Genomic DNA, 23,014 nt, shown 5'->3' on the forward strand with positions numbered 1-23,014 from the left:
ATCTCATCCCGTCAGTAGAGGATGCCTGGTCATTTTTTAAAAATGCCTTCCTCACCATCTTGAATAAGCATGCCCCATTCAAGAAATTTAGAACCAGGAACAGATATAGCCCTTGGTTCTCTCCTGACCTGACTGCCCTTAACCATCAGAAAAACATCCTATGGCGTTCTGCATTAGCATCGAACAGCCCCCGTGATATGCAACTTTTCAGGGAAGCCAGAAACCAATATACACAGGCAGTTAGAACAGCCAAGGCTAGCTTTTTCAAGCAGAAATTTGCTTCCTGCAACACAAATTCAAAAAAGTTCTGGGACACCGTAAAGTCCATGGAGAATAAGAACACCTCCTCCCAGCTTCCAACCGCTCTGAAGATAGGAAACACTGTCACCACCGACAAATCCACTATAATTGAGAATTTCAATAAGCATTTTTCTACGGCTGGCCATGCTTTCCACCTGGCTACCCCTACCCCGGACAACAGCACTGCCCTCCCCTCTGCTACTCGCCCAAGCCTTCCCCATTTCTCTTTCTCCCAAATACAGTCAGCTGATGTTCTTAATGAGCTGCAAAATCTGGACCCTTACAAATCAGCCGGGCTAGATAATCTGGACCCTTTCTTTCTAAAACTATCTGCTGAAATTGTTGCCACCCCTATTACTAGCCTCTTCAACCTCTCTTTCGTGTCGTCTGAGATCCCCAGAGATTGGAAAGCAGCTGCGGTTATCCCCCTCTTCAAAGGGGGGGACACCCTTGACCCTAACTGCTACAGACCTATATCTATCCTACCCTGCCTTTCTAAGGTCTTCGAAAGCCAAGTCAACAAACAGATTACCGACCATTTCGAATCACACCACACCTTCTCCGCTATGCAATCTGGTTTCAGAGCTGGTCATGGGTGCACCTCAGCCACGCTCAAGGTCATAAACGATATCGTAACCGCCATCGATAGGAAACAATACTGTGCAGCCGTATTCATTGACCTGGCCAAGGCTTTTGACTCTGTCAATCACCACATCCTCATTGGCAGACTCGACAGCCTTGGTTTCTCTAATGATTGCCTCGCCTGGTTCACCAACTACTTCTCTGATAGAGTTCAGTGTGTCAAATCGGAGGGTCTGTTGTCCGGGCCTCTGGCAGTCTCTATGGGGGTGCCACAGGGTTCAATTCTTGGACCGACTCTCTTCTCTGTTTACATCAATGATGTCGCTCTTGCTGCTGGTGATTCTCTGATCCACCTCTACGCAGACGACACTATTCTGTATACTTCTGGCCCTTCTTTTGACACTGTGTTAACAACCCTCCAGGCGAGCTTCAATGCCATACAACTCTCCTTCCGTGGCCTCCAACTGCTCTTAAATACAAGTAAAACCAAATGCATGCTCTTCAACCGATCGCTGCCTGCTCCTGCCCGCCTGTCCAACATCACTACTTTGGACGGCTCTGACTTAGAATATGTGGACAACTACAAATAACTAGGTGTCTGGTTAGACTGTAAACTCTCCTTCCAGACCCACATCAAACATCTCCAATCCAAAGTCAAATCTAGAATTGGCTTCCTATTCCGCAACAAAGCATCCTTTACTCATGCTGCCAAACATACCCTTGTAAAACTGACCATCCTACCAATCCTCGACTTCGGTGATGTCATTTACAAAATAGCCTCCAAAACCCTACTCAATAAATTGGATGCAGTCTATCACAGTGCCATCCGTTTTGTCACCAAAGCCCCATATACTACCCACCACTGCGACCTGTACACTCTCGTTGGCTGGCCCTCGCTTCATACTCGTCGCCAAACCCACTGGTTCCAGGTCATCTACAAGACCCTGCTAGGTAAAGTCCCCCCTTATCTCAGCTCGCTGGTCACCATAGCAGCACCTACCTGTAGCACGCGCTCCAGCAGGTATATCTCTCTAGTCACCCCCAAAACCAATTCTTCCTTTGGACGCCTCTCCTTCCAGTTCTCTGCTGCCAATGACTGGAACGAACTACAAAAATCTCTGAAACTGGAAACACCTATCTCCCTCACTAGCTTTAAGCACCAGCTGTCAGAGCAGCTCATAGATTACTGCACCTGTACATAACCCATCTACAATTTAGCCCAAACAACTACCTCTTTACCTACTGTATTTATTTATTAATTTATTTTGCTCCTTTGCACCCCATTATTTCTGTCTCTACTTTGCACTTTCTTCCAATGCAAACCAACCATTCCAGTGTTTTTTAGTTTTTATTTTACTTGCTGTGTTGTACTCACTTCGCCTCCATGGCCTTTTTATATTTTATTTATTTATACATATATCTGTTTGCCTTCACCTCCCTTATCTCACCTCACTTGCTCACATTGTATATAGACTTATTTTTTTTCACTGTATTATTGACTATATGTTTGTTTTTACTCTGTGTAACTATGTGTTGTTGTATGTGTCGAACTGCTTTGCTTTATCTTGGCCAGGTCGCAATTGTAAATGAGAACGTGTTCTCAATTTGCCTACCTGGTTAAATAAAGGTTAAATAAATAAATAAATAAAAAAAAAAAAAATTTTATCCTGAAAAACTCCCCAGTTCTTAACAACTATAAGCATACCCATAACATGATTCAGCCACCACTTTGCTTGAAAATATGGAGTGGTAGTAATATGTTGTATTTGATTTGCCCCAAACATAACACTTTGTGTTGAGGACAAAAAGTGAATTGCTTTGCCACATTTTTTAAAGTATTACTTTAGTGCCTTGTTGCAAACAGAATATTTTTATTCTGTACCTGCTTCCTTCTTTTCACTATGTCAGTATCAGGAATCAAGGTAAGACCCAGATGCAGACCGTGTCGAAGTAACAATGTTTATTACAGCAACAGGGGCAAAGGAACAGGACGGCAGGCAGGATCAGGTCAGGCAGCGATCGGTAATCCAGAGGTGGGGCAAAGGTACAGGACGGCAGGCAGGCAGGGTCAGGGCAGGCGGGTACAGGGTCAGGACAGGCAATGGTCAAAAACCAGGAGGATGAGATAAGAGATCGGGGAAAAGCAAGAGCTCACACAAAAATGCTGGTTGGGTTGACAAACAAGACGAACTGGCACCAGACAAACAGAGAACACAGGTATGAATACACAGGGGATAATGGGGAAGATGAGTGACACATGGAGGGGGTGGAGACAATCACAAAGACAGGTGAAACAGATCAGGGTGTGACAGTCAGTTAGGTTAGTGTTACCAAATTTAAATTGAGTCTGTAACACATCAACATGTTGGAAAAGTCAAGGGGTGTGAATACTTTCTGAAGGTACTGTAACTATTGCCTAAACTAAGGTCTTTCACTTTGGCATATCTGTATGGTTTAGGATTGAGGATATTGAAACCGAGGTGGAGACTCCCAAAGAGAAGCCAGTGGCAGAGCATCAGCAAGAGAATAAAGAAGTTGTTGCTGAATCTGACAAAAAGGACTTAGCTGAGGTAAAAATGTGATTCATACGATTCGTAAACAAGTGTCCAGGAGTAAGGAGTCTTAAGTGACACACTATCTTTTTCTTTTTCCAATAATTGACAGGATGTTGTTCACACAGCCACAGAGGACACAGCAGTAGAGCCTGAGCTTAGAGAGGAGATTGCAGAGACCGTTACAACACAGACACTCAAGCTTCAGAAGGCCATTGTGGTACTAGTGGACCTGAAGAAAACCTTGCAACCACAAGTGGAGGTAGAAAATGTGGCATCAGAGATAGAGGTGGAAGAAGAGGCTCCAAAGGAGGTGTCAGGAACCGATGAAGACGAAAAAGTAACAGCCAAAGAACCCTCTAAGGAGGAAAAGAAAAGAAGAGGACGACCAAGATCCACTCATCTCAGAACACCTGTTGAGGCTGAGGAGGAGACAGTGAACGAGGAGCAGCCAGCAGTTGAGAAATCTGCTGAGGGAAAGGAGAAGATCTCACCACCTGAAGAGGAAGAGGCAGTTCCAGTGGTAGAAACAAGAGTCCTGAGGAGAGGAAGAAAAAGTATTCCAGCTACCCCGACTCCAAAACGCAAGTACACACGAAGAGGCAAACAACCCAAAGAAGAGAAGGAAGGGGAGGAAGAGCCAGCTGAGGAAGATGAAGCTGCACCGGTAGTGGAAACCATAGTTCTGAAGAGAGATAGGGGCAGATTTTCTGCTCTTGCTCCTGCCAATCCCAGACGCAAATCCACACAAGCCTGCAAAGAACCTGAGGAAGAGGAGGAGAAGGAAGGGGAGTTGGCTAAACCTGTTCAGGAAGCTTTGGAAGAAAATGTAGAGAAAGAGAAAGCAGTGGATGAAGCAGCAGCTGCAACATTGGAGAGTGTGGGGAAGGAAAAGGGGGCAGAGGAAGCAAGAACTGAGGAAGAGGAAAAGGTGGAGGAAGAGAAGGAAGCGGAAACTGAAGCTGCAGCTGAAACTGTACCAGTGGAAGAGGAGAGTGTTGCAGAAGAAAAGGTGGTGGAGGGAGAAACAATTCAGGAAGAGGAAAAGGTAGAGGAAGAAAAGGAGATTGCAGAAACTATTACAACACAGACACTCAAGCTTCAGAAAGCCACTGCAGTGCTGGTGGACTTGAAAAAAACTGTGGCCTCAGAGATGGAGGAGGAGGCTCCAAACGAGGTGTCAGGAACCGATGAAGACGAAGAAGAGATCAAAGAAGAAACAGCCAAAGAACCCTCTAAGGAGGAAAAGAAAAGAAGAGGACGACCAAGATCCACTCATCTCAGAACACCTGTTGAGGCTGAGGAGGAGACAGTGAACGAGGAGCAGCCAGCAGTTGAGAAACCTGCTGAGGGAAAAGAGAAGATCTCACCACCTGAAGAGGAAGAGGCAGGTCCAGTGGTAGAAACAAGAGTCCTGAGGAGAGGAAGAAAAAGTATTCCAGCTACCCCGACTCCAAAACGCAAGTACACACGAAGAGGCAAACAACCCAAGGAAGGGGAGGAAGAGCCAGCTGAGGAAGAGGAAGATGCACCGGTAGTGGAAACCATAGATCTGAAGAGAGATAGGGGCAGATTTGCTGCTCTTGCTCCTGCCAATCCCAGACGCAAATCCACACAAGCCTGCAAAGAACCTGAGGAAGAAGAGGAGAAGGAAGGGGAGTTGGCTAAACCTGTTCAGGAAGCTTTGGAAGAAAATGTAGAGAAAGAGAAAGCAGTGGATGAAGCAGCAGCTGCAACATTGGAGAATGTGGGGAAGGAAAAGGGGGCAGAGGAAGCAAGAACTGAGGAAGAGGAAAAGGTGGAGGAAGAGGAAACTGAAGCTGCAGCTGAAACTGTACCAGTGGCAGAGGAGAGTGTTGCAGAAGAAAAGGTGCTGGAGGGAGAAACAATTCAGGAAGAGGAAAAGGTAGAGGAAGAAAAGGAGATTGCAGAAACTATTACAACACAGACACTCAAGCTTCAAAAAGCCACTGCAGTGCTGGTGGACTTGAAAAAACCTGTGGCCTCAGAGATGGAGGAGGAGGCTCCAAACGAGGTGTCAGGAACCGATGAAGACGAAGAAGAGAACAAAGAAGAAACAGCCAAAGAACCCTCTAAGGAGGAAAAGAAAAGAAGAGGACGACCAAGATCCACTCATCTCACAAAACCTGTTGAGGCTGAGGAGGAGACAGTGAACGAGGAGCGGCCAGCAGTTGAGAAATCTGCTGAGGGAAAGGAGAAGATCTCACCACCTGAAGAGGAAGAGGCAGGTGGGGAAGAAGAAGAACTGGCACCAGTAGTTCTGAGGAGCGAAAGGACATCTGCCTCTCCTCCTGCCCCTGCTACACCTAGACGCAAATCCACACCAACTGTTGTTGAAGCGGAAGAGGCAGAAAAACCAGATGAAACAGAGGAGGAAGTAGATGACAAAGCCCAGGAAAAAGCTGTTGAGGAAGAGAAAGCCACAACAACAAACCAGGAGGAAGAGGAAGTGGAAGCAGAAAGCATTGAGGAGGTTGTGGAAGTTCCTCCAGTTGAGGAAACTAGAGCTAAGAGGAGCAGGACAAAAACAGTCGCAGCAGCCACACCCAAACGAAAGTCCTTACGAAGCAAGTCCTTTGTGGATTATAAGGAACAAGATGCAGAGGAGGAGGAAACAAGAAATGAACCCACAGTGGAAGAAGGGGGGGATAATGTAGAGGCAGAAGAGGCGAGTGTAGTAGAGGAGGAGGAAAAAGAAAAAGAGGAAGGCTTCCCGGTGACTGAGGTTGCTGTTGTCGAGGAGTCAGAGAAGCAGCCTGAGGAACACAAATCAGAGAAAGTCATCAGGTAACAGAGAATGGGAATATTGCTTTTTTTCTGTTCATAGCTATTTCAGTTAAATAGCTATTGTCTAATTTAAGGTAATTCACTTTGGCATGTCTGTATGGTTTAAGGTTGAGGATATATTTCTGTGTGGTATAGGATCGAGGTGGAGACTCCCAAAGAGAAGCCAATGGCAGAGCATCAGCAAGAGAATAAAGAAGGAGATGCTGCTGTTGCTGAATCAGACAAAGAGGAGTTAGCTGAGGTATGTATACTATGGGTGTGAACGTTTAAACGTTCAAACGTTTCAACGAAATTGGGATCCTTACTGAACTTCTTAGGGCTGCAATCGCGTTAACGGGATCGAAATGACAACAGCCAGTGAAAGTGTAGGGCGCCAAATTCAAACAACAGAAATCTCATAATTAAAATTCCTCAAACACACAACTATTTAATACCATTTTAAAGGTAATCTTGTTAATCCCACCACAGTGTCCGATTTCAAAAAGGCTTTACAGCGAAAGCACCACAAACGATTATGTTAGGTCACCGCCAAATCACAGAAACACAGCCATTTTTCCAGCCTAAGACAGGAGTCACAAAAAGCAGAAATAGAGATAAAATGAATCACTAACCTTTGATGATCTTCATCAGATGACACTCATAGGACTTCATGTTACACAATACATGTATGTTTTGTTCGGTAAAGTTCATATTTATATAAAAAAATCTGAGTTTACATTGACGCGTTATGTTCAGTAGTTCCAAAAACATCCGGTGATTTTGCAGAGAGCCACATCAATTTCCAGAAATACTCATAATAAACGTTAATCAAAGATCAAGTGTTATACATGGAATTTTAGATCCACTTCTCCTTAATACAACCTCTGTGTCAGATTTCAAAAAAGCTTTACGGAAAAGCAAAAACCATGCAATAATCTGAGGTCGGCGCTCAGAGCCCAATCAAGCCATACATACGCCATATTGTGCAGTCAACAGAAGTCAGAAATAACATTATAAATATTCACTTACCTTTGATGATCTTCATCATAATGCACTCACAGGAATCCCAGTTCCACAATACATGTTTGATTTGTTCGGTAATGTCCATCATATATGTCCAAATAGCTACTTTTGCTAGTGCGTCTGGTAAACAAATCCAAAGTCATGAAGCGCGTTCACTAAAAGCAGACAAAATGTCAAAAAGTTCCGTAACAGTCAGTAGAAACATATCAAACGATGTACTGAATCAATCTTTAGGATGTTTTTAACATAAATCTTCAATAATGTTCGAACCGGAGAATTCCTTTGCCTTCAGAAGTGCGATAGAACATAGCTCGCTCTCACATGAACACGCATGGTCAGCGCATGTTCAGCTCATGATAGACCTTACTCAATCCCTTCTCCTTCGGCCCCACTTTACAGTAGAAGCATCAGACAAGGTTCTAAAGACTGTTGACATCTAGTGGAAGCCGTAGGAAGTGCAAAATGACCCATATCCCACTGTGTATTCGATAAAACCTACAAACCTCAGATTTCCCACTTCCTGGTTGGATTTTAGCTCAGGTTTTTGCCTGCCATATGAGTTCTGTTATACTCACAAACATCATTCAAACAGTTTTAGAAACTTCAGAGTGTTTTCTATTCAAATAGACTAATAATATGCATATAATAGCAACTGGGACTGAGGAGCAGGCAGTTTACTCTGGGCACCTTTTCATCCAAGCTACTCAATACTGCCCCTGCAGCCATAAGAAGTTAAGACAAAATCCCTAACCGATAAACAATATAATATTTTTCCTCACAAAATTCGAATCACAGTGCAGTCATCTCAAAACAACAACTAACTTGTCCCGATCATCATCATCTTTCAAAGTGTAACAAGTACTTTTGGGTGTCAGGGAAAATGTACAGTGATTCTTCCTTTAAAAGTACGAGTTTATGCTGCGACTGTTAGTGGTAGGTGGTGGCATTCTGTCATTGCACCACACTATCACAAGGGGGAGTTCGAATGCTGATCTATCGGCAGTCTGAACTGTGGCAATTAATGGATACGTTTTCAGTCTGAGAGTCTCCCTCTGGCACTAGAGTTCTGCATCAGGCAAGAACAACATAAACTGTCGGTGGTCCTGGATTTAAGCGAGAACTTGGGTAATACAATGGGGGAATATTACTTGACACGTGGATTGACATTTTTACAAAAAATAGGCACGGTGGGCTTTTGGTTTCTCTCCCTTTTAAAAACAGAAATAAATAATTCTAAATAACAAACAGGCTTTATTTACAAATGAGTAAGGATTACTCACCACATGTTCAAAAATTGCCTTTTCCCTTTATTCAGATTGCAATCGCTCACCTTCGGTTATTTGAAATGAAATCATCTCCAATATCATTATTTTTTAAACAAAGCGATTATTATTATTATTATTATTATTAACCCTGCATTATAATTATATAAAAGCCCCTTAGATGTTCTCAGAGATCAGATTTGCCCTAACGAAAAATGCCCCTTAGATATTAATTTAGAATCCTCCAATCATCTAAATGTAATTATTGGCGGAGAGCCACTTCATTGGAAAGTCAGGCGGCATTGACGGAGTTGAAGAGGGTGAGGAGCGAAATGGAGTCACAATCCATGCCACGCAAACATGCAGATGATTATTTCAACTACATTTTAGTTGCAACAAGTTCGATCGGGTTTAAATAAGGACACCTACATGTAGAGTTGAAACAAATATTTTTTAGATATACTGCCTACCGTAGGCGACATGAGTCTCACTGGTGTTGAATAATCTGCTGTTAAAAGTGTTGTAGGTCTTATTTATTGATTTTTATTTAACCTTTTTTACTACATAAAGGTCTACTTAATCTGCCGGCGTCTTGACCCAGTTTATGGCCTCATTTGCACTGCAAACCATAACAAATTACTATGGGAATGAATGGAAGAGGCAAGTGGAAGGGGGGGATAGTAAGGAACTTCTGTCGGCCCTGGAGGCCTTTTGAAAACATGTTTTCACAAGGGCTATTAGCAGGACTATAGACATGATGTGGTTCCAAAAACACCTCTCTGACATAGGGTCCAGCTGGGCTCGGGCCGATTCCGGTGTTATCTGGCATAAATGTATCACTTGGAGCTCGGGCCGATTGTGGCTACTCTCTGGCATATGATTTCACGGGCTGCTTTATATAATTAACATTTCATTATTTATTTATTTGATCAAAAAATCAAATGAACATTTAAATAAAATTCTTTAAGAGTCCTGTTTAAGTAGTATTTTAGTATTTTGATACTTTGTGCAAGGTTTGTTCAGCCAGCTAACGTTAGCTAGCTAACAGTACACTAACTTGAAATGAAAATACTTTGTCAAAATTAGAGTGGAGTCGTTTGTTAAGACATGTAGCTAGCTAGCTAGTTAAACAATGGACCACAATCACAAGTCATGACGTTACTACCTTGCATGAATCTGCAGGTAGCTTATCAACCAGGTTCTACGGCTATAACTAGTCAAGCAAATGTGTCTGAGATACGAAGAATATGATCATGCACATAACATTAGCTAGCGACCCAGCTAGCTAACGTTAGCTAGCTAACAGTACACTTGAAATGAAACCACTTTCTGTCAACATTAGAAACATGTAATCTTACCAGTATACATCATGGTTGGACACGTCTCCTGTCTGATGCCATGCATGGTTGCCTTAGTTTCACGATGTAATCCAGACTGGTGTTTAATCCATCTCCTTAACTATCATACTAAAATTCCACTGATTTCAAAACTCGGTCCTCCAGAAAGTGGAGAGCATACACATAACGTTAGCTAGCGAGACATCGAGCTAACGTTAGTTAGCTAACAGTACACTTTAACTTGACATTAGGTTTATGCAGTTTTACTACGCGATACAAAAAAAAAAAAGAAGCTGCGTTCGACATGAGTACCTAAACATACTGACCAGCTCCAATAGACAGACGCGTGCTATATGGAAGACCAATCCAAACTCATCTCTCGGCATGGCCAGCCCACTCATTATCTCAGCCAATGATGGCTAGCCGGAAGGTTGCTCTCTTTTTCTGTGGCCAACTAGGCTCGTAATTTAACGATTTTATTTGTATTTACAGATGGCATACAAGTTTGATATTAAGGCACAAGGAAGTTCACATGTTCCAGAAGGAATTTCTGCCAAAAATTTGATATGAATAAAATAAAAATCACTTTCAAACAGCTCTCCTGTGAAGTCGTGACTTGCGACATACTGAATCGGGTCACAAATGTAATCTATCCATGGAAAGCGCGATGTAGACCATCTGTTTTGTGAATACGCATGGATTTTTCGGGAAAAACAATCAAATAAAAGTTATCTTATTAAACGTAAAAAAAAATGGCTCATTTGTCACATCCCTAATGTATGTGATTCATATTATTGGTAAACTATTCATCTTTGTTTTTCAAGTGTCCAGGAGTGAAGAGTCTTAATTATGGCTGCAGTCCCGGTAACGGGACCGATATGACAACAGCCAGTCGAAGTGCAGGGCGCCAAATTCAAAAAGCAGAAATCTCATAATTAAAATTCCCCAGACATTCATGTGTTTTATATCATTTTAAAGGTAATCTTGTTGTTAATCCCACCAAAGTGTCCGATTTCAAATAGGCTTTTCAGCGAAAGCACTACAAACGATTATGTTAGGTCACCACAAACCACAATAAGCATAGCCATTTTTTCCAGCTAAAGATAGCGTCACAAAAACCAGAATAGAGATTATTTTCATCAGATGACACTCATAGGACTTCATGTTACACAATACATGCATGTTTTGTTTGATTAAATTCATATTTATATCAAAAAATCTGAGTTTACATTGAGGCGACTAGATTCACTAGTTGCAAAAACATCAAGTGACTTTGCATAGCCCATCGTTTCAACAGAAATACTCATCATAAATATAGATGATAATATAAGTTATACACATTGAATTATAGATTTATCTCTCATTAATGCAACCGCTGTGTCAGATTTCAAAAAAACTTTACGGAAAAAGAAATGCACGCTATAATCTGAGACGGCGCTCAAAAGTAAAATACCACAGCTGCAAAGATGGCGTCACTATAAACAAGAAAAAAATAGATAAATATTCCCTTACCTTTGATGATCTACATCAGAAAGCACACCAGGAATCCCAGGTCCACAATAAATGTTTGTTTTGTTTGAAAAAATCCGTTATTTATGTCCAATTGTTAGCGGTAAATATTGGTAACATGTCCAAAAGCTAATTCTGGTCAGCTTTATATCGGACAAAAACTTCAAAATGTGATATTACCGGTCGAAGAAACATTTCAAACTAAGTACTGAATCAATCATTAGGATGTTTTTAACATATAGCTTCAATAAAGTTCCAACCTGAGTATTCTTTCTTGTCTGCATGACCACTGGAACATAGCTGACTTCCATGATGAAAAAGCATGATCAGAAAATGGCTGCTTGATGGACACCTGACTGATTCTGCTATCATTCACTCCCACAACATCATAGAAGTCCCATTATAATTTCCATTGACGGTTGACATCTAGTGGAACCCCTGGGCAGTGCAACATCATTAATATCTCAATTGGATTTCATTCGGGACTCTGGTGAATACATACAAAGCTCAGATTTCTCACTTCCTGGTTTGATTTCAACTCAGGATTTTGCCTACCAATATGATTTCTGGTTATCTCACAGACATAATTCAAACAGTTTTAGAAACTTTAGAGTGTTTCCTATCCAATACTAATAATAATATGCATATATTAGCAACTGAGACTGAGGAGCTGGCCATTTACAATGGGCACCTTTTCATCCAAGCTGCTCAATACTGCCCCTTTAGCCATAAGAATTAAGTAACACACTCTTTTCTTTTTTCAATCATTGACAGGATGTTGTTCACACAGCCACGGCGGACACAGCAGTAGAAGCTGCGCTTGGAGTGGAGATTGGAGAGACTGTTGCAACACAGACACTCAAGCTTCAGAAAGCCACTGTGTTGCTGGTGGACCTGAAGAAAACCTTGCAAACACAAGTGGAGGTAGAACATGTGGCCTCAGAGATGGAGGAGAAGGCTCCAAAGGAGGTGGCAAGAACCAATGAAGACAAAGGAGAGAACAACAAAGAAACAGGCAGACCAAGATCCACTCGTATCACAAAACCTGTTGAGGCTGAGGAGTCAGTGGAAGAGGAGCAGCCAGCAGTTGAGGAACCTGCTGTGGAAGTGGAGATCTCGCCACCTGAGAATGAAGAGGATGCTCCAGTTGTAGAAACACGAGTCTTGAGTAGAGGAAGAAAAAGTGTTCCATTTACCCCGACTCCAAAACGCAAGTCCAAAAGAAGAGGCAAACAGCATGAGGAAGCCAGAGATCTGAGGAGAGGAAGGGAAGCTGCTTCTACTCCTGGCACACCTAGACGCAAATCCACACATGCCACTAAAGAACCTGAAGAGGAGGAGTTGGCTGAATCTGTTCGGGAAGCTGTGGATGAAAAAGAGGAAGTAAATCCAGTGCAGGAGGAAAAGGCAGAGGAGAAAGCCACACTGATGGATAAAGATGACATGGTGGACGAAGCTGCAACAGTGGAGAGTGTGGAGGAAGAAAGGGTGGCAGCGGAAGCCATAACTGAGGAAGAGGAAAAAGTAGAGGAAGACAAGGAAGCGGAGAGAGTGGAAGAAGAAAATATTGAGGGAGCTGTAGTGGAAACTATTAGTGTGGAAGAAAAGATGGAGGAGGATGTAGCAACCACAGAGGACGAAAAGGAAGAGGAAAAAGTGGAAGAAGAGAAGAAAGAGGAAACAGTTATTGAACTAGCTGTAGAAAAACTATCTGAGGAAGTTGCTGAGGTAGAAGAGGCAGATAAAGTGGAGGAGAAAGAGGGAGCAAAGCCAGTTGAGGAAGAGAAGACTTCACTCGAGGAGGAAGAGCAAGCTCCAGTAGAGGAGGAAGAGGATGCTCCAGTTGTAGAAACAAGAGTTTTGAGGAGAGGAAGAAAAAGTATTCCAGCTACTCTGACTGCAAAGCACAAGTCCACTAGAAGAGAGGAGGAGAAAGAGCCAGCTGTGGAAGAAAAGGAACCAGTAGTGGAAGCCAGAGTTATGAGGAGAGGAAGCAGAGGCAGATTTTCTGCTCCTGCCCCTGCCACATACGGACGCAAATCCATAAGAGCCCGCAAACAACCCGAGGAGGAGAAGGAAGAGGAGGTGGAGGCAGAATTTGTAAATGAGCAAAAGGTGGAGGAGGTGGTTGCACCTGTTCAGGAAGCTGTGGAGGAAAAATTGGAGGAAGAAAAAGCAGTGGACGAAGCAGAAGCTGAAACTGCACCAGCGGAAGAGGAGAGTGTTGCTGAACAAAAGGTGGAGGAGGAAGCAAACCCCACAGAGGAAGAAAAGGTAGAAAAAGCAACAACTGAGGAAGAGGAGAGAGTTGAGGAAGATAAGAAAGAGGTGGAAGCAGAAGAGGAAGAAATTGTTGAAATGAATGTAGAACAACGAGCAGATGTAGGTGAAGAGGCAGTTAAAGCAGAGGTGGTAACAGCAGTTGAAAGTGTTGCAGATGAAGTGGTAGAAAAGCCAGTTGAGGAACCTGCTGAGGAAGAAGAGAAGACCTCACCACCCGAGGAAGAAGAGAAGACCTCACCACCTGAGGAAGAAGAGAAGACCTCACCACCTGAGGAAGAAGAGAAGACCTCACCACCTGAGGAGGAAGAGGTGGCTCCAGTTGTAGAAACAAGAGTCCTGAGGAGAGGAAGAAAAAGCATTCCAGTAATGCCTCCAAAACGCAAGTACACACGAAGAGGCAAACAAGCTGAGGAGGAAGTAAAGCCAGCTGTGGAAGAAGAGGCTGCAGTTGTGGAAAGTGCTACAGATGACGAAGTAGAAAAAACAGTTGAGGAAGAGGAGAAGACCTCAGCACCTGAGGAGGAAGAGGTAGATGAGGAAGAACAAGCTCCAGTTGTAGAAGCAAGAGTTCTGAGGAGTGGAGGAAAAAGTGTTTCAGTTTCTCCTCCAAAAAACAAGTCGAGAAGAAAAGGTAAACAGCCTGAGGAAGTGGAGAAGCTGGAAGAGCCAGAAGAGGAAGAGGCAACTGAGGAGGAAGAAGAGGCACTCGTAGTGGAAGCCAGAGTTCTCAGGAAAGGAAGGAGATCTGCCCCTACAACTGCCCTTGCTACACCTATACGCAAATCCACACGAGCCAGCAAGCATCCTGAGGAAAAGGAGGATGTGGAGGCAATGGCTGAACCTGCACCAGAAGCAATGGAGGAAAAGGTGGAGGAAGAGAAGGAAGCGGAGATAGTGGAAGAGGAGAAGGTTGAGGAAGCTGCAGCTGAAACTGCACCAGTGGAAGAGGAGAGTGTTGCAGAAGAAAAGGTGGAAGAAGTAAAATCAGTGGAGGGAGAAGGAACAACTCTGGAAGAGGAAAAGGTGGAGGAAGAGAAAGAAACTGAGATAGTGGAAGAAGACGTTGCGGAAGCTGCAGCTGAAACTGCACCAGTGAAAGAAAATGTGGAGGAGGAAACAGAAAAGGAAGCAATTGTTGAAATGACTGTAGAAAAACGAGCAGATCTATGTGAAGAGGCAGAAAACGTGGAGTTGGTAACAGCAGTGGAAAGTGTTGCAGATGAAGTGATGAAAAAGCCTGTTGAGGAACCTGCTGAGGAAGAAGAGAAGACCTCACTACCTGAGGATGAAGAAGAGATTCCAGTTGTAGAAACAAGATTCCTGAGGAGAGGAAGAAAAAGCATTCCAGTAACGCCTCCAAAACGCAAGTACACACGAAGAGGCAAACAACCTGAGGAAGAGAAAGATGTGGAGGAAGAGCCAGCTGAGGAAGAAGATGCACCAGTAGTGGAAACCATAGTTCTGAAGACGGATAACGGAGGCAGATTTTCTGCTCTTGCCCCTGCTCCTGCCACACCCAGATGCAAATCCACAGACGCCCGCAAAAAAAAGGAGGAAAAGGAGGAGAAGGAAGAAGAGTTGGAGGTGGAAAAGGTAGAGGAGGAAAAGATGGAGGCGGTGGCTGAACCTATTCAGGAAGCTTTGGAAGTAGTGGATGAAGCAGCAGCTGCAACAGCGAAGAGTGTGGGGGAAGAAAGGGTGGCAGAGGAACCAATAACTGAGGAGGAGGGAAAGGTGGAGGAAGAGAAGGAAGCGGAAACTGAAGCTGCAGCTGAAACTGTACCATTGGAAGAGGAGAGTGTTGCAAAAGAAAAAGTGGTGGAGGGAGAAACAATTCAGGAAGAGGGAAAGGTAGAGGAAGAAAAGGGAATTGCAGAAGCTATTACAACACAGACACTCAAGCTTCAGAAAGTCACTGTGGTGCTGGTGGACTTGAAAAAAATCTTGCAACCACAAGTGGGGGTTGAAAATGTGGCCTCGGAGGGGGGGGCTCTGAAGGGTGTGGCAGGAACTGATGAAGACAAAGTTGAGGAACCTGCTGTGGAAGTGGAGATCTCGCCACCTGCGGATGAAGAGGAGGCTCCAGTTGTAGAAACAAGAGTTTTGAGGAGAGGAAGAAAAAGTATTCCAGCTACTCTGACTCCAAAGCGCAAGTCCAAAAGAAGAGGCAAACAGCATGAGGAAGAGGAGAATGTGGAGGAGCCAGAGAAAAAAGAGGCAGCTGAGGAAGACGAAGAAGAGGCTCCAGTAGTGGAAGCCAGAGTTCTGAGGAGAGGTAGGAAATCTGCTTCTGCCTCTGCCACACCTCGATGCAAATCCACACATGCCACTAAAGAACCTGAAGAGGAGGAGTTCGCTGAATCTGTTCGGGAATCTTTGGATGAAAAAGAGGAAGTAAAACCAGTGGAGGAGGAAAGGGCAGAAGAGAAAGCCACACTAATGGATGAAGAGGACATGGTGGAGGAAGCTGCAACAGTGGAGAGTGCGGGGGAAGAAAGGGTGGCAGCGGAAGCCATAACTGAGGAAGACGGAAAGGTAGAGGAAGAGAAGGAAGCGGAGAGAATGGAAGAAGAAAATATTGAGGGAGCTGCAGCGGAAACTATTAGTGTGGAAGAAAGGATGGAGGAGGAAGCAACAACCACAGTGGAAGAAAAGGAAGAGGAAGAAGAGAAGAAAGAGGAAACAGTTATTGAACTGGCTGTAGAAAAACTAGCTGAGGAAGTTGCTGAGGTAGAAGAGGCAGATAAAGTGGAGGAGAAAGAGGGAGCAAAGCCAGTTGAGGAAGAGAAGAAGACTTCACCACCTGAGGCGGAAGAGCAAGCTCCAGTAGAGGAGGAAGAGGATGCTCCAGTTGTAGAAACAAGAGTTTTGAGGAGAGGAAGAAAAAGTATTCCAGCTACTCCGACTCCAAAGCGCAAGTCCACTAGAAGAGACAAACAAGCAGAGGAGAAAAACCCAGCTGTGGAAGAAAAGGAACCAGTAGTGGAAACCAGAGCTTTGAGGAGAGGAGGCAGATTTTCTGCTCCTGTCCCTGCCACACACGGACGCAAATCCACAAGAGCCCGCAAACAACCTGAGGAGGAGAAGGATGAGGAGGTGGAGGCAGAATTTGTAAATGAGCAAAAGGTGGAGGAGGTGGTTGCACCTGTTCAGGAAGCTGTGGAGGAAAAATTGGAGGAAGAAAAAACAGTGGACAAAGCAGAAGCTGAAACTGCACCAGCGGAAGAGGAGAGTGTTGCTGAACAAAAGGTGGTGGAGGGACAAACGACTCAGGAAGAGAAGACTGCTACTGTGGAAGAAAAGGTAGAAGAAAAATTACCTGAAAAGGTTGAAGAAGGGAAGGAAGCTGAAGCTGAAACTGCACCAATAGAAGAGGAGCGTGTTGCAGAAGAAAAGGTGGTGGAAGAAGCAAAACCCACAGAGGAAGAAAAGGTGGAAAAAGCAACAACTGAGGAAGAGGAAAGAGTTGAGGAAGTTAAGAAAGAGGTGGAAGCAGAAGAGGAAGAAATTGGGGAAATGGATGTAGAAAAACTAGCAGATGTAGGTGAAGAGGCAGAACAAGTGGAGGAGGTAACAGCAGTGGAAAGTGTTGCAGATGAAGTGGTAGGAAAGCCAGTTGAGGAACCTGCTGAGGAAGAAGAGAAGACCTCACCACCTGAGGAAGAAGAGAAGACCTCACCACCTGAGGAAGAAGAGAAGACCTCACCAACTGAGGAAGAAGAGAAGACCTCACTACCTGAAGAGGTGGCTCCAGTTGTAGAAACAAGAGTCCTGAGGAGAGGAAGAAAAAGTGTTCAAGTTTCTCCTCCAAAACTTAAGTCCACAAAAAGAGGCAAACAAGTCCAGGAAGAGGAAAACATGGAGGAGCCAGAGGATGAAGAAGCACCACTAGTGGAAACCAGAGTTACGAGAAAAGGAAATAAATCTGTCCCTGCTCCTGCCCCTGCCACACCTGGACGCAAATCCAAACGAGCACGCAAAGAACCTGAAGAAGAGAAAGAGGAGAATGAGGAGGGAAAGGTAGACGATGCGGCTGCAACAGTGAAGAGTGTGGAGGAAGAAAAGGTGGAGGAGGCTGCGGTTGCAACAGTGGAGAGTGTGGAGGAAGAAAAGGTGGAGGAGGCTGCGGCTGCAACAGTGGAGAGTGTGGAGGAAGAAAAGGTGGAGGAGGCCACGGCTGAAACAGAGGAGAGTGTGAAGGAAGAAAAGGTGGAGGAGGCTGCGGCTGCAACAGTGGAGAGTGTGGAGGAGGAAAAGGTGGAGGAAGTGAATGAATTGGAGGCAGAAGAAAAGGATGAAGAGGAAACAAAAGCTGTGGAAGAAGCAAGAACTGAGGAAGAAGAAAAGGTGGAAGAAGCAACAACTGAGGAAGAAGAAAAGGTGGAAGAAGCAACAACTGAGGAAGAAGAAAAGGTGGAAGAAGCAACAACTGCGGGGGCTGTGGTAGAGGAGGCTGAAAAAGTGGAGGTGGCGGTAACAGTGATGGAAAGTGTTGCAGTAGAAGAGCCAGTTGAGGAAGCGAAGACCTCTCAACCTGAGGAAGAAGCAGAGACCCCTGTTGTAGAAATAAGGGTCCTGAGGCGAGGGGAAAAAATAACTCCTGTTAATCCTCCAAAACGTAGGTTCACACCAAGAGGCAAGCAAGCCGAGGAAAAGGAGAAGGAGGAAGAAAAAGTAGAGGAGGTGGTTGAACATGTGGCGGAAGTTGCGGAGGAAAAGGAGGTGGCAGCTGAGGAAGATGAGGCACCATTAGTGGAAGTCAAAGTTCTGAGGAGAGGAAGGAGATCTGCCCCTGCCACACCAAGACGCAAATCCAAACGAGCCCGCAAAGAACCTGAAGAAGAGGAAAATGAGGAGGAAAATGTAGAGGAGGAAAATGCAGTGGAGGAGAAAATGGTGGTTGAGGAGAATAAGATGGAGGAGGGAGAGGAAAAGGTTGAAGAGCCAGCAGAGAGTGCTGCTTCAGAGACGAATGAGGAAGAAGCCATCGCACAGCAGTCAGAGGATGTGGCAGAGCAAACAGAGTGGAAGGAAGAAGTAAAGTTTACTGCTGAAACAGAAGAAGAAAAGGTAGCTGATAAAGAAACAGCTAAAGCGGTAGAGAAGAAGGAAGGAGACACCACCAATGTGGAAAAAAATACTGACAAGGCAACAGTAACTTCTGCTTCTCAAGATGAAGTAGCTGGTAATGCTTCAGAGGAAGAGAAGGGAGAAACTCCAGCGGTTGAAGCGGAAGAGGCAGAGAAAACAGAAGAAACGACAGAGGAAGTAGAAGACAAAGTCCAGGACAAAGCTGTTGAGGAAGAGGGTGAGAATGCCACAACAACAACAAGCCAAGAGGAAGTGGTAGCAGAGAGCCTTGAGGAAGTTGTGGAAGTTCCTCCAGTTGTGGAAACTAGAGCAACGAGGAGCAGGACAAAAACAGTTGCACCAGCCACACCCAAACGAAAGTCCTTACGAAGCAAGTCTTCTGTGGATTATAAGGAACAGGATGCAGAGGAGGAGGAAACAGGAAATGAACCCACAGTGGAAGAAGGGGAGGAAAATGTAATGGCAGAAGAGGCGAGCATAGTAGAGGAGGAGGAAAAAGAGGAGGAAGGGGCCCCGGTGGCTGAAGTTGCTGTTGTCGAGGAGACGGAGAATCAGCCTGTGGTAACGAGAGTTCTGAGATTGAGGTTAACTGCCACGCCCATGGCCACACCCACACCCCAGCGTACATCCACAAAACGCACCAAAATAGTTCCACCTGAGAAGGTCGAGCCTGAGGTGGGCATGCTTTCATCAGATGAAGAGCAAGAAGAGAGCCCTGTGGAAAAGAGAAACCTCCGGAAGAGAAAAAGCATGGAACCAACACCTGTTCGCAGATCCAAGCGCCGCAGCAGAACTTAGACTGCGGAGAAAGTTTTTTTTTGTTCAGTTTAAAAAAATGCATCTATTTAGTGAATATTTCCTATTAGACCAGATTGTTTTCTTCTATCTTCTATCTATCTATCTATTCTATCTATCTAAAAAGAAAAATAGAAAAAAACTATATATCACTTAACATTTTTATGTAATTTTTCTGAAAGTCGATATGTAGTATATTTGATATCTTTTCATATTGTATATATATTTTACATTTAACTACAAGTCTGTGAACAGTTTTTTGACCTTAGTGGCTGGTAACACGATGAGTTTCAGTCTGATAGGCTTTGGTTTGGACATGATCGGCTAAAACAAAATTTATTCCTTCAAAATACTGCATCCATGATCTGCTAAAACAACATTTATTCCCCTCAAAATACTGCATCCATGATCTGCTAAGACATTTATTCCCTCAAAATACTGCATCCATGATTGGCAATAACAACATTTATTCCCTCAAAATACTGCATCCATGATCTGCTAAGACATTTATTTCCTCAAAATACTGCATCCATGATCTGCTAAGACATTTATTCCCTCAAAATACTGCATCCATGATCGGCTATAACAACATTTATTCGCTCAAAATTATCCTAACTTCAGAATGCCAAATGGTGTCTCCTCTAATAAGAATCAAGAAGCCTGTAAATAAATAAATATATATTTTTAAATACAAATGTAGTTAGATTGGGACACACTAGCACTAATCGTCACTAAGAAAATATTTTGGGCCACCAGGCTCCATGCTCAATCTGGAATATTTTAGTAAATATTGCTATCTACAATAGTGCAAATACATTAAAAAAATGTCAATCGAAAGAACATTGCTCAGAGATGCACAAAAACAATAGAAAAGCTCCCCTTTGTTATAAGATTATTCATCTTTTTTTTAAGCAAGCTATGTTTATTTTCAATTTTTCTACAAATTTCAGTGACATTTCTTGTGGAAATTTGGAACGCTTACCCATTATACAAATGTTTACAACAGAACTCAGGATATAAAATCACATTTTATTCAACATAATTCTTCATTTGAAATGTCTAATGTCAACACATTGTGTTACATTTTGTGTGTATTGAAATAATTGGTACACTTTGAACATATTTAGTGTAAAAAAACAACTAAATACACACTAAAATATTACCTCACTGAGCCGATGAGGTATACCATTTCAGTTTGTAATTTGAAAAGGATGTTGTTCCTGTATTAACGCAATATAATTTTATATACCAATACATGTATGTATATCTTCACATCTTGTATGTTAACATTTATCATTAAGGTTTTGATATACAGTAAGTCAAATTTTAATTACAGTAAAAATATGGTCATACAGAAGAGTTTGTAAAATAAAGTTTAAAATAAGGTTTATAATAAAATCTATAAACTGAGCTATGACGTTAAACTGTGAGGGTTTCTTTCTCGTGAGAGATGTGAAAATAGATAGAAACTATGAGTTTTCGTTTGTGTGTTATCATAATAATATGATATATCTTGTTTCAGACTTTCAATGCTTTTGTTATGTGTTTCAGTGCCCCCACAAAGGCACAAGCCAGCTATAGCCAGCAGTAGCCTGTCTTGCTCAAACATTTTCATTTAGCAATGTTGTATTTTATGACAAACCTCTCCTTGCATTATGTGGAATGAACTTAGGTAACTTTTCTCCTCTGACAATGTGATTTGTTATGATCTTTGGTAGAAAATAAAGATTTTCACTGTTTTACCTATTTTTTATGTTTTTTTTGGTTTCCTTTCTGGCTGTGTTACAGGGCCATGTACAGACCTTTCAGGGAGCGGGAGCTCCAACAAAAGAAGCGACTTTCATAATTAATGGGGCTTGCAAAGCAAGAGTCCCCACTTTAAATATTCAACATACTTCTTATTGTTATTATCTTACACCAGTTAATCTAGAAATGCTGTTCAAACTTAAAAACGTGTAGACTGGTGTGGATTGAGTTCCTTACATATAACTTTAAAAATATATATTTTATACGTTTTAAACTATTAAGATTTTTGGCCTTTTTTTTGACAATCTTTATTCACTTTCATGGGATTTTTTTCAGCATTTTAAAGGCCACATTATGATATCACTTCCAATAAGTAATCAATGGGAAAGCTGTTTTAGGAATCCATCAACTGCTTTCTTTATAGATGCAGTAAGTCATGTCAGAAGCTTGCAGATTCAATTCTTCACAAACAAATTCCAATAAAACTACATCATGTATTGAAGTTCACTTTCCTTGCTTTGTCTAACACACTATCATGAATCTAGCAAATACTTTTTGTGGGTCAAAGTGCAGTATTTATTTACTTTCGTAGCATAAATGTTTGTTAGCATGTGTCTCACACTGGCTTTAGCCATGGAGGGAGCTGGGTTGCCAAGGCAACTGTTGCCTAGCGACACATGCCTCAGAGGGAGACAACTTCTTCATGGGCAACAAATTCCCATGATCTGTGAATCTGTTTTGGACTGAACAGCGAGCCCTAAAATGTCTAATGCTACCCAGGTTTGGACGACCTGGAATGATACAGAGCAGATTTCTAATGATCACTAGCTTCGTACTCCTTCTCTGGATCGTGACCCGTGCTCTAAATAACTCAACAGGCTGGTTTGTCTGTCTGTAAAGAGAAGGGTGGCTGTACTTTGATACTACTGCTCTGGCTGGATAGAGCAAAGCTGTCTCCGTTCAATTGCTTCATATCTCACCTGATCACTTCTCATCGCATTTCTTTCAGTTTTGACACGCAACAACTGTAGTTTAGACACTTAAAACAACCACACAACTATTGATCACTCAACTACTGAACCACACAACTACTGACAACAACCACACAACTATTAAACATAACTACTGACCACAATTACTGACTACAACCCCACAACTACTGACCACAACTACCGAACACAACCACCCAACTACTGACCAGAACTACTGACCATTACAACACAATTACTAACACAACCTTTACTAACACAATTACAACACAACATAGCTACTGACCACAACTACTGACCACAACCATAACACTACTGACCACTAGTGACCACAACAACTGACTACAACTACTGACCACAACTATGAGGCTGTGGAGGGATCCAAATTGTGGATTTAAAAGAAAACATGAATCATCAGCGTACTATGACAACTTTGTTTTTAAACCATGGATTTCTAACCCCGTAATATTATTGTTGGATCTGATTTTAACAGCTAACATTTCGATGGCAATAATAAATAGATATGCCGATAGTGGGCAACCTTATTTTACTCCTCTTGACAATTCATAACTTTCTGACAAGTAGCCATTATTTACTATTTTACACATAGGGTTACTATATAACTTTAACCCATTTTATAAGAGATTCTCCAAAAGTAAATTGCTTTTACTTTAGAGATGAATACTGAATTGCATGGCCTCTAAAGGCACATTTAAAAGTGTCCCATACAATAAGGGGATCTGCGGTACCTAAGCTAT

General features: G+C 42.9%; 1 protein-coding gene across 1 annotated transcript in view; it reads left to right on the forward strand.

Annotated features, from left to right (window-relative positions):
• LOC129826652 (titin-like) overlaps nucleotides 1–21,267 on the forward strand; it is a 59,249-nt gene extending 37,982 nt beyond the window's left edge. The window contains exons 13-16 of the mRNA XM_055887612.1: nucleotides 3,341–3,452; nucleotides 3,547–6,242; nucleotides 6,378–6,483; nucleotides 12,127–21,267. Coding sequence (XP_055743587.1) covers nucleotides 3,341–3,452; nucleotides 3,547–6,242; nucleotides 6,378–6,483; nucleotides 12,127–19,524 — 10,312 coding nt within the window. The 3' untranslated portion in view covers nucleotides 19,525–21,267. The remainder of the gene's footprint in view (nucleotides 1–3,340; nucleotides 3,453–3,546; nucleotides 6,243–6,377; nucleotides 6,484–12,126) is intronic.
• Nucleotides 21,268–23,014: the final 1,747 nt, after the last annotated feature.

The sequence above is a fragment of the Salvelinus fontinalis genome, chromosome 28 (genome assembly GCF_029448725.1).
Source record: "Salvelinus fontinalis isolate EN_2023a chromosome 28, ASM2944872v1, whole genome shotgun sequence".
NCBI classification, from domain to species: domain Eukaryota; kingdom Metazoa; phylum Chordata; class Actinopteri; order Salmoniformes; family Salmonidae; genus Salvelinus; species Salvelinus fontinalis.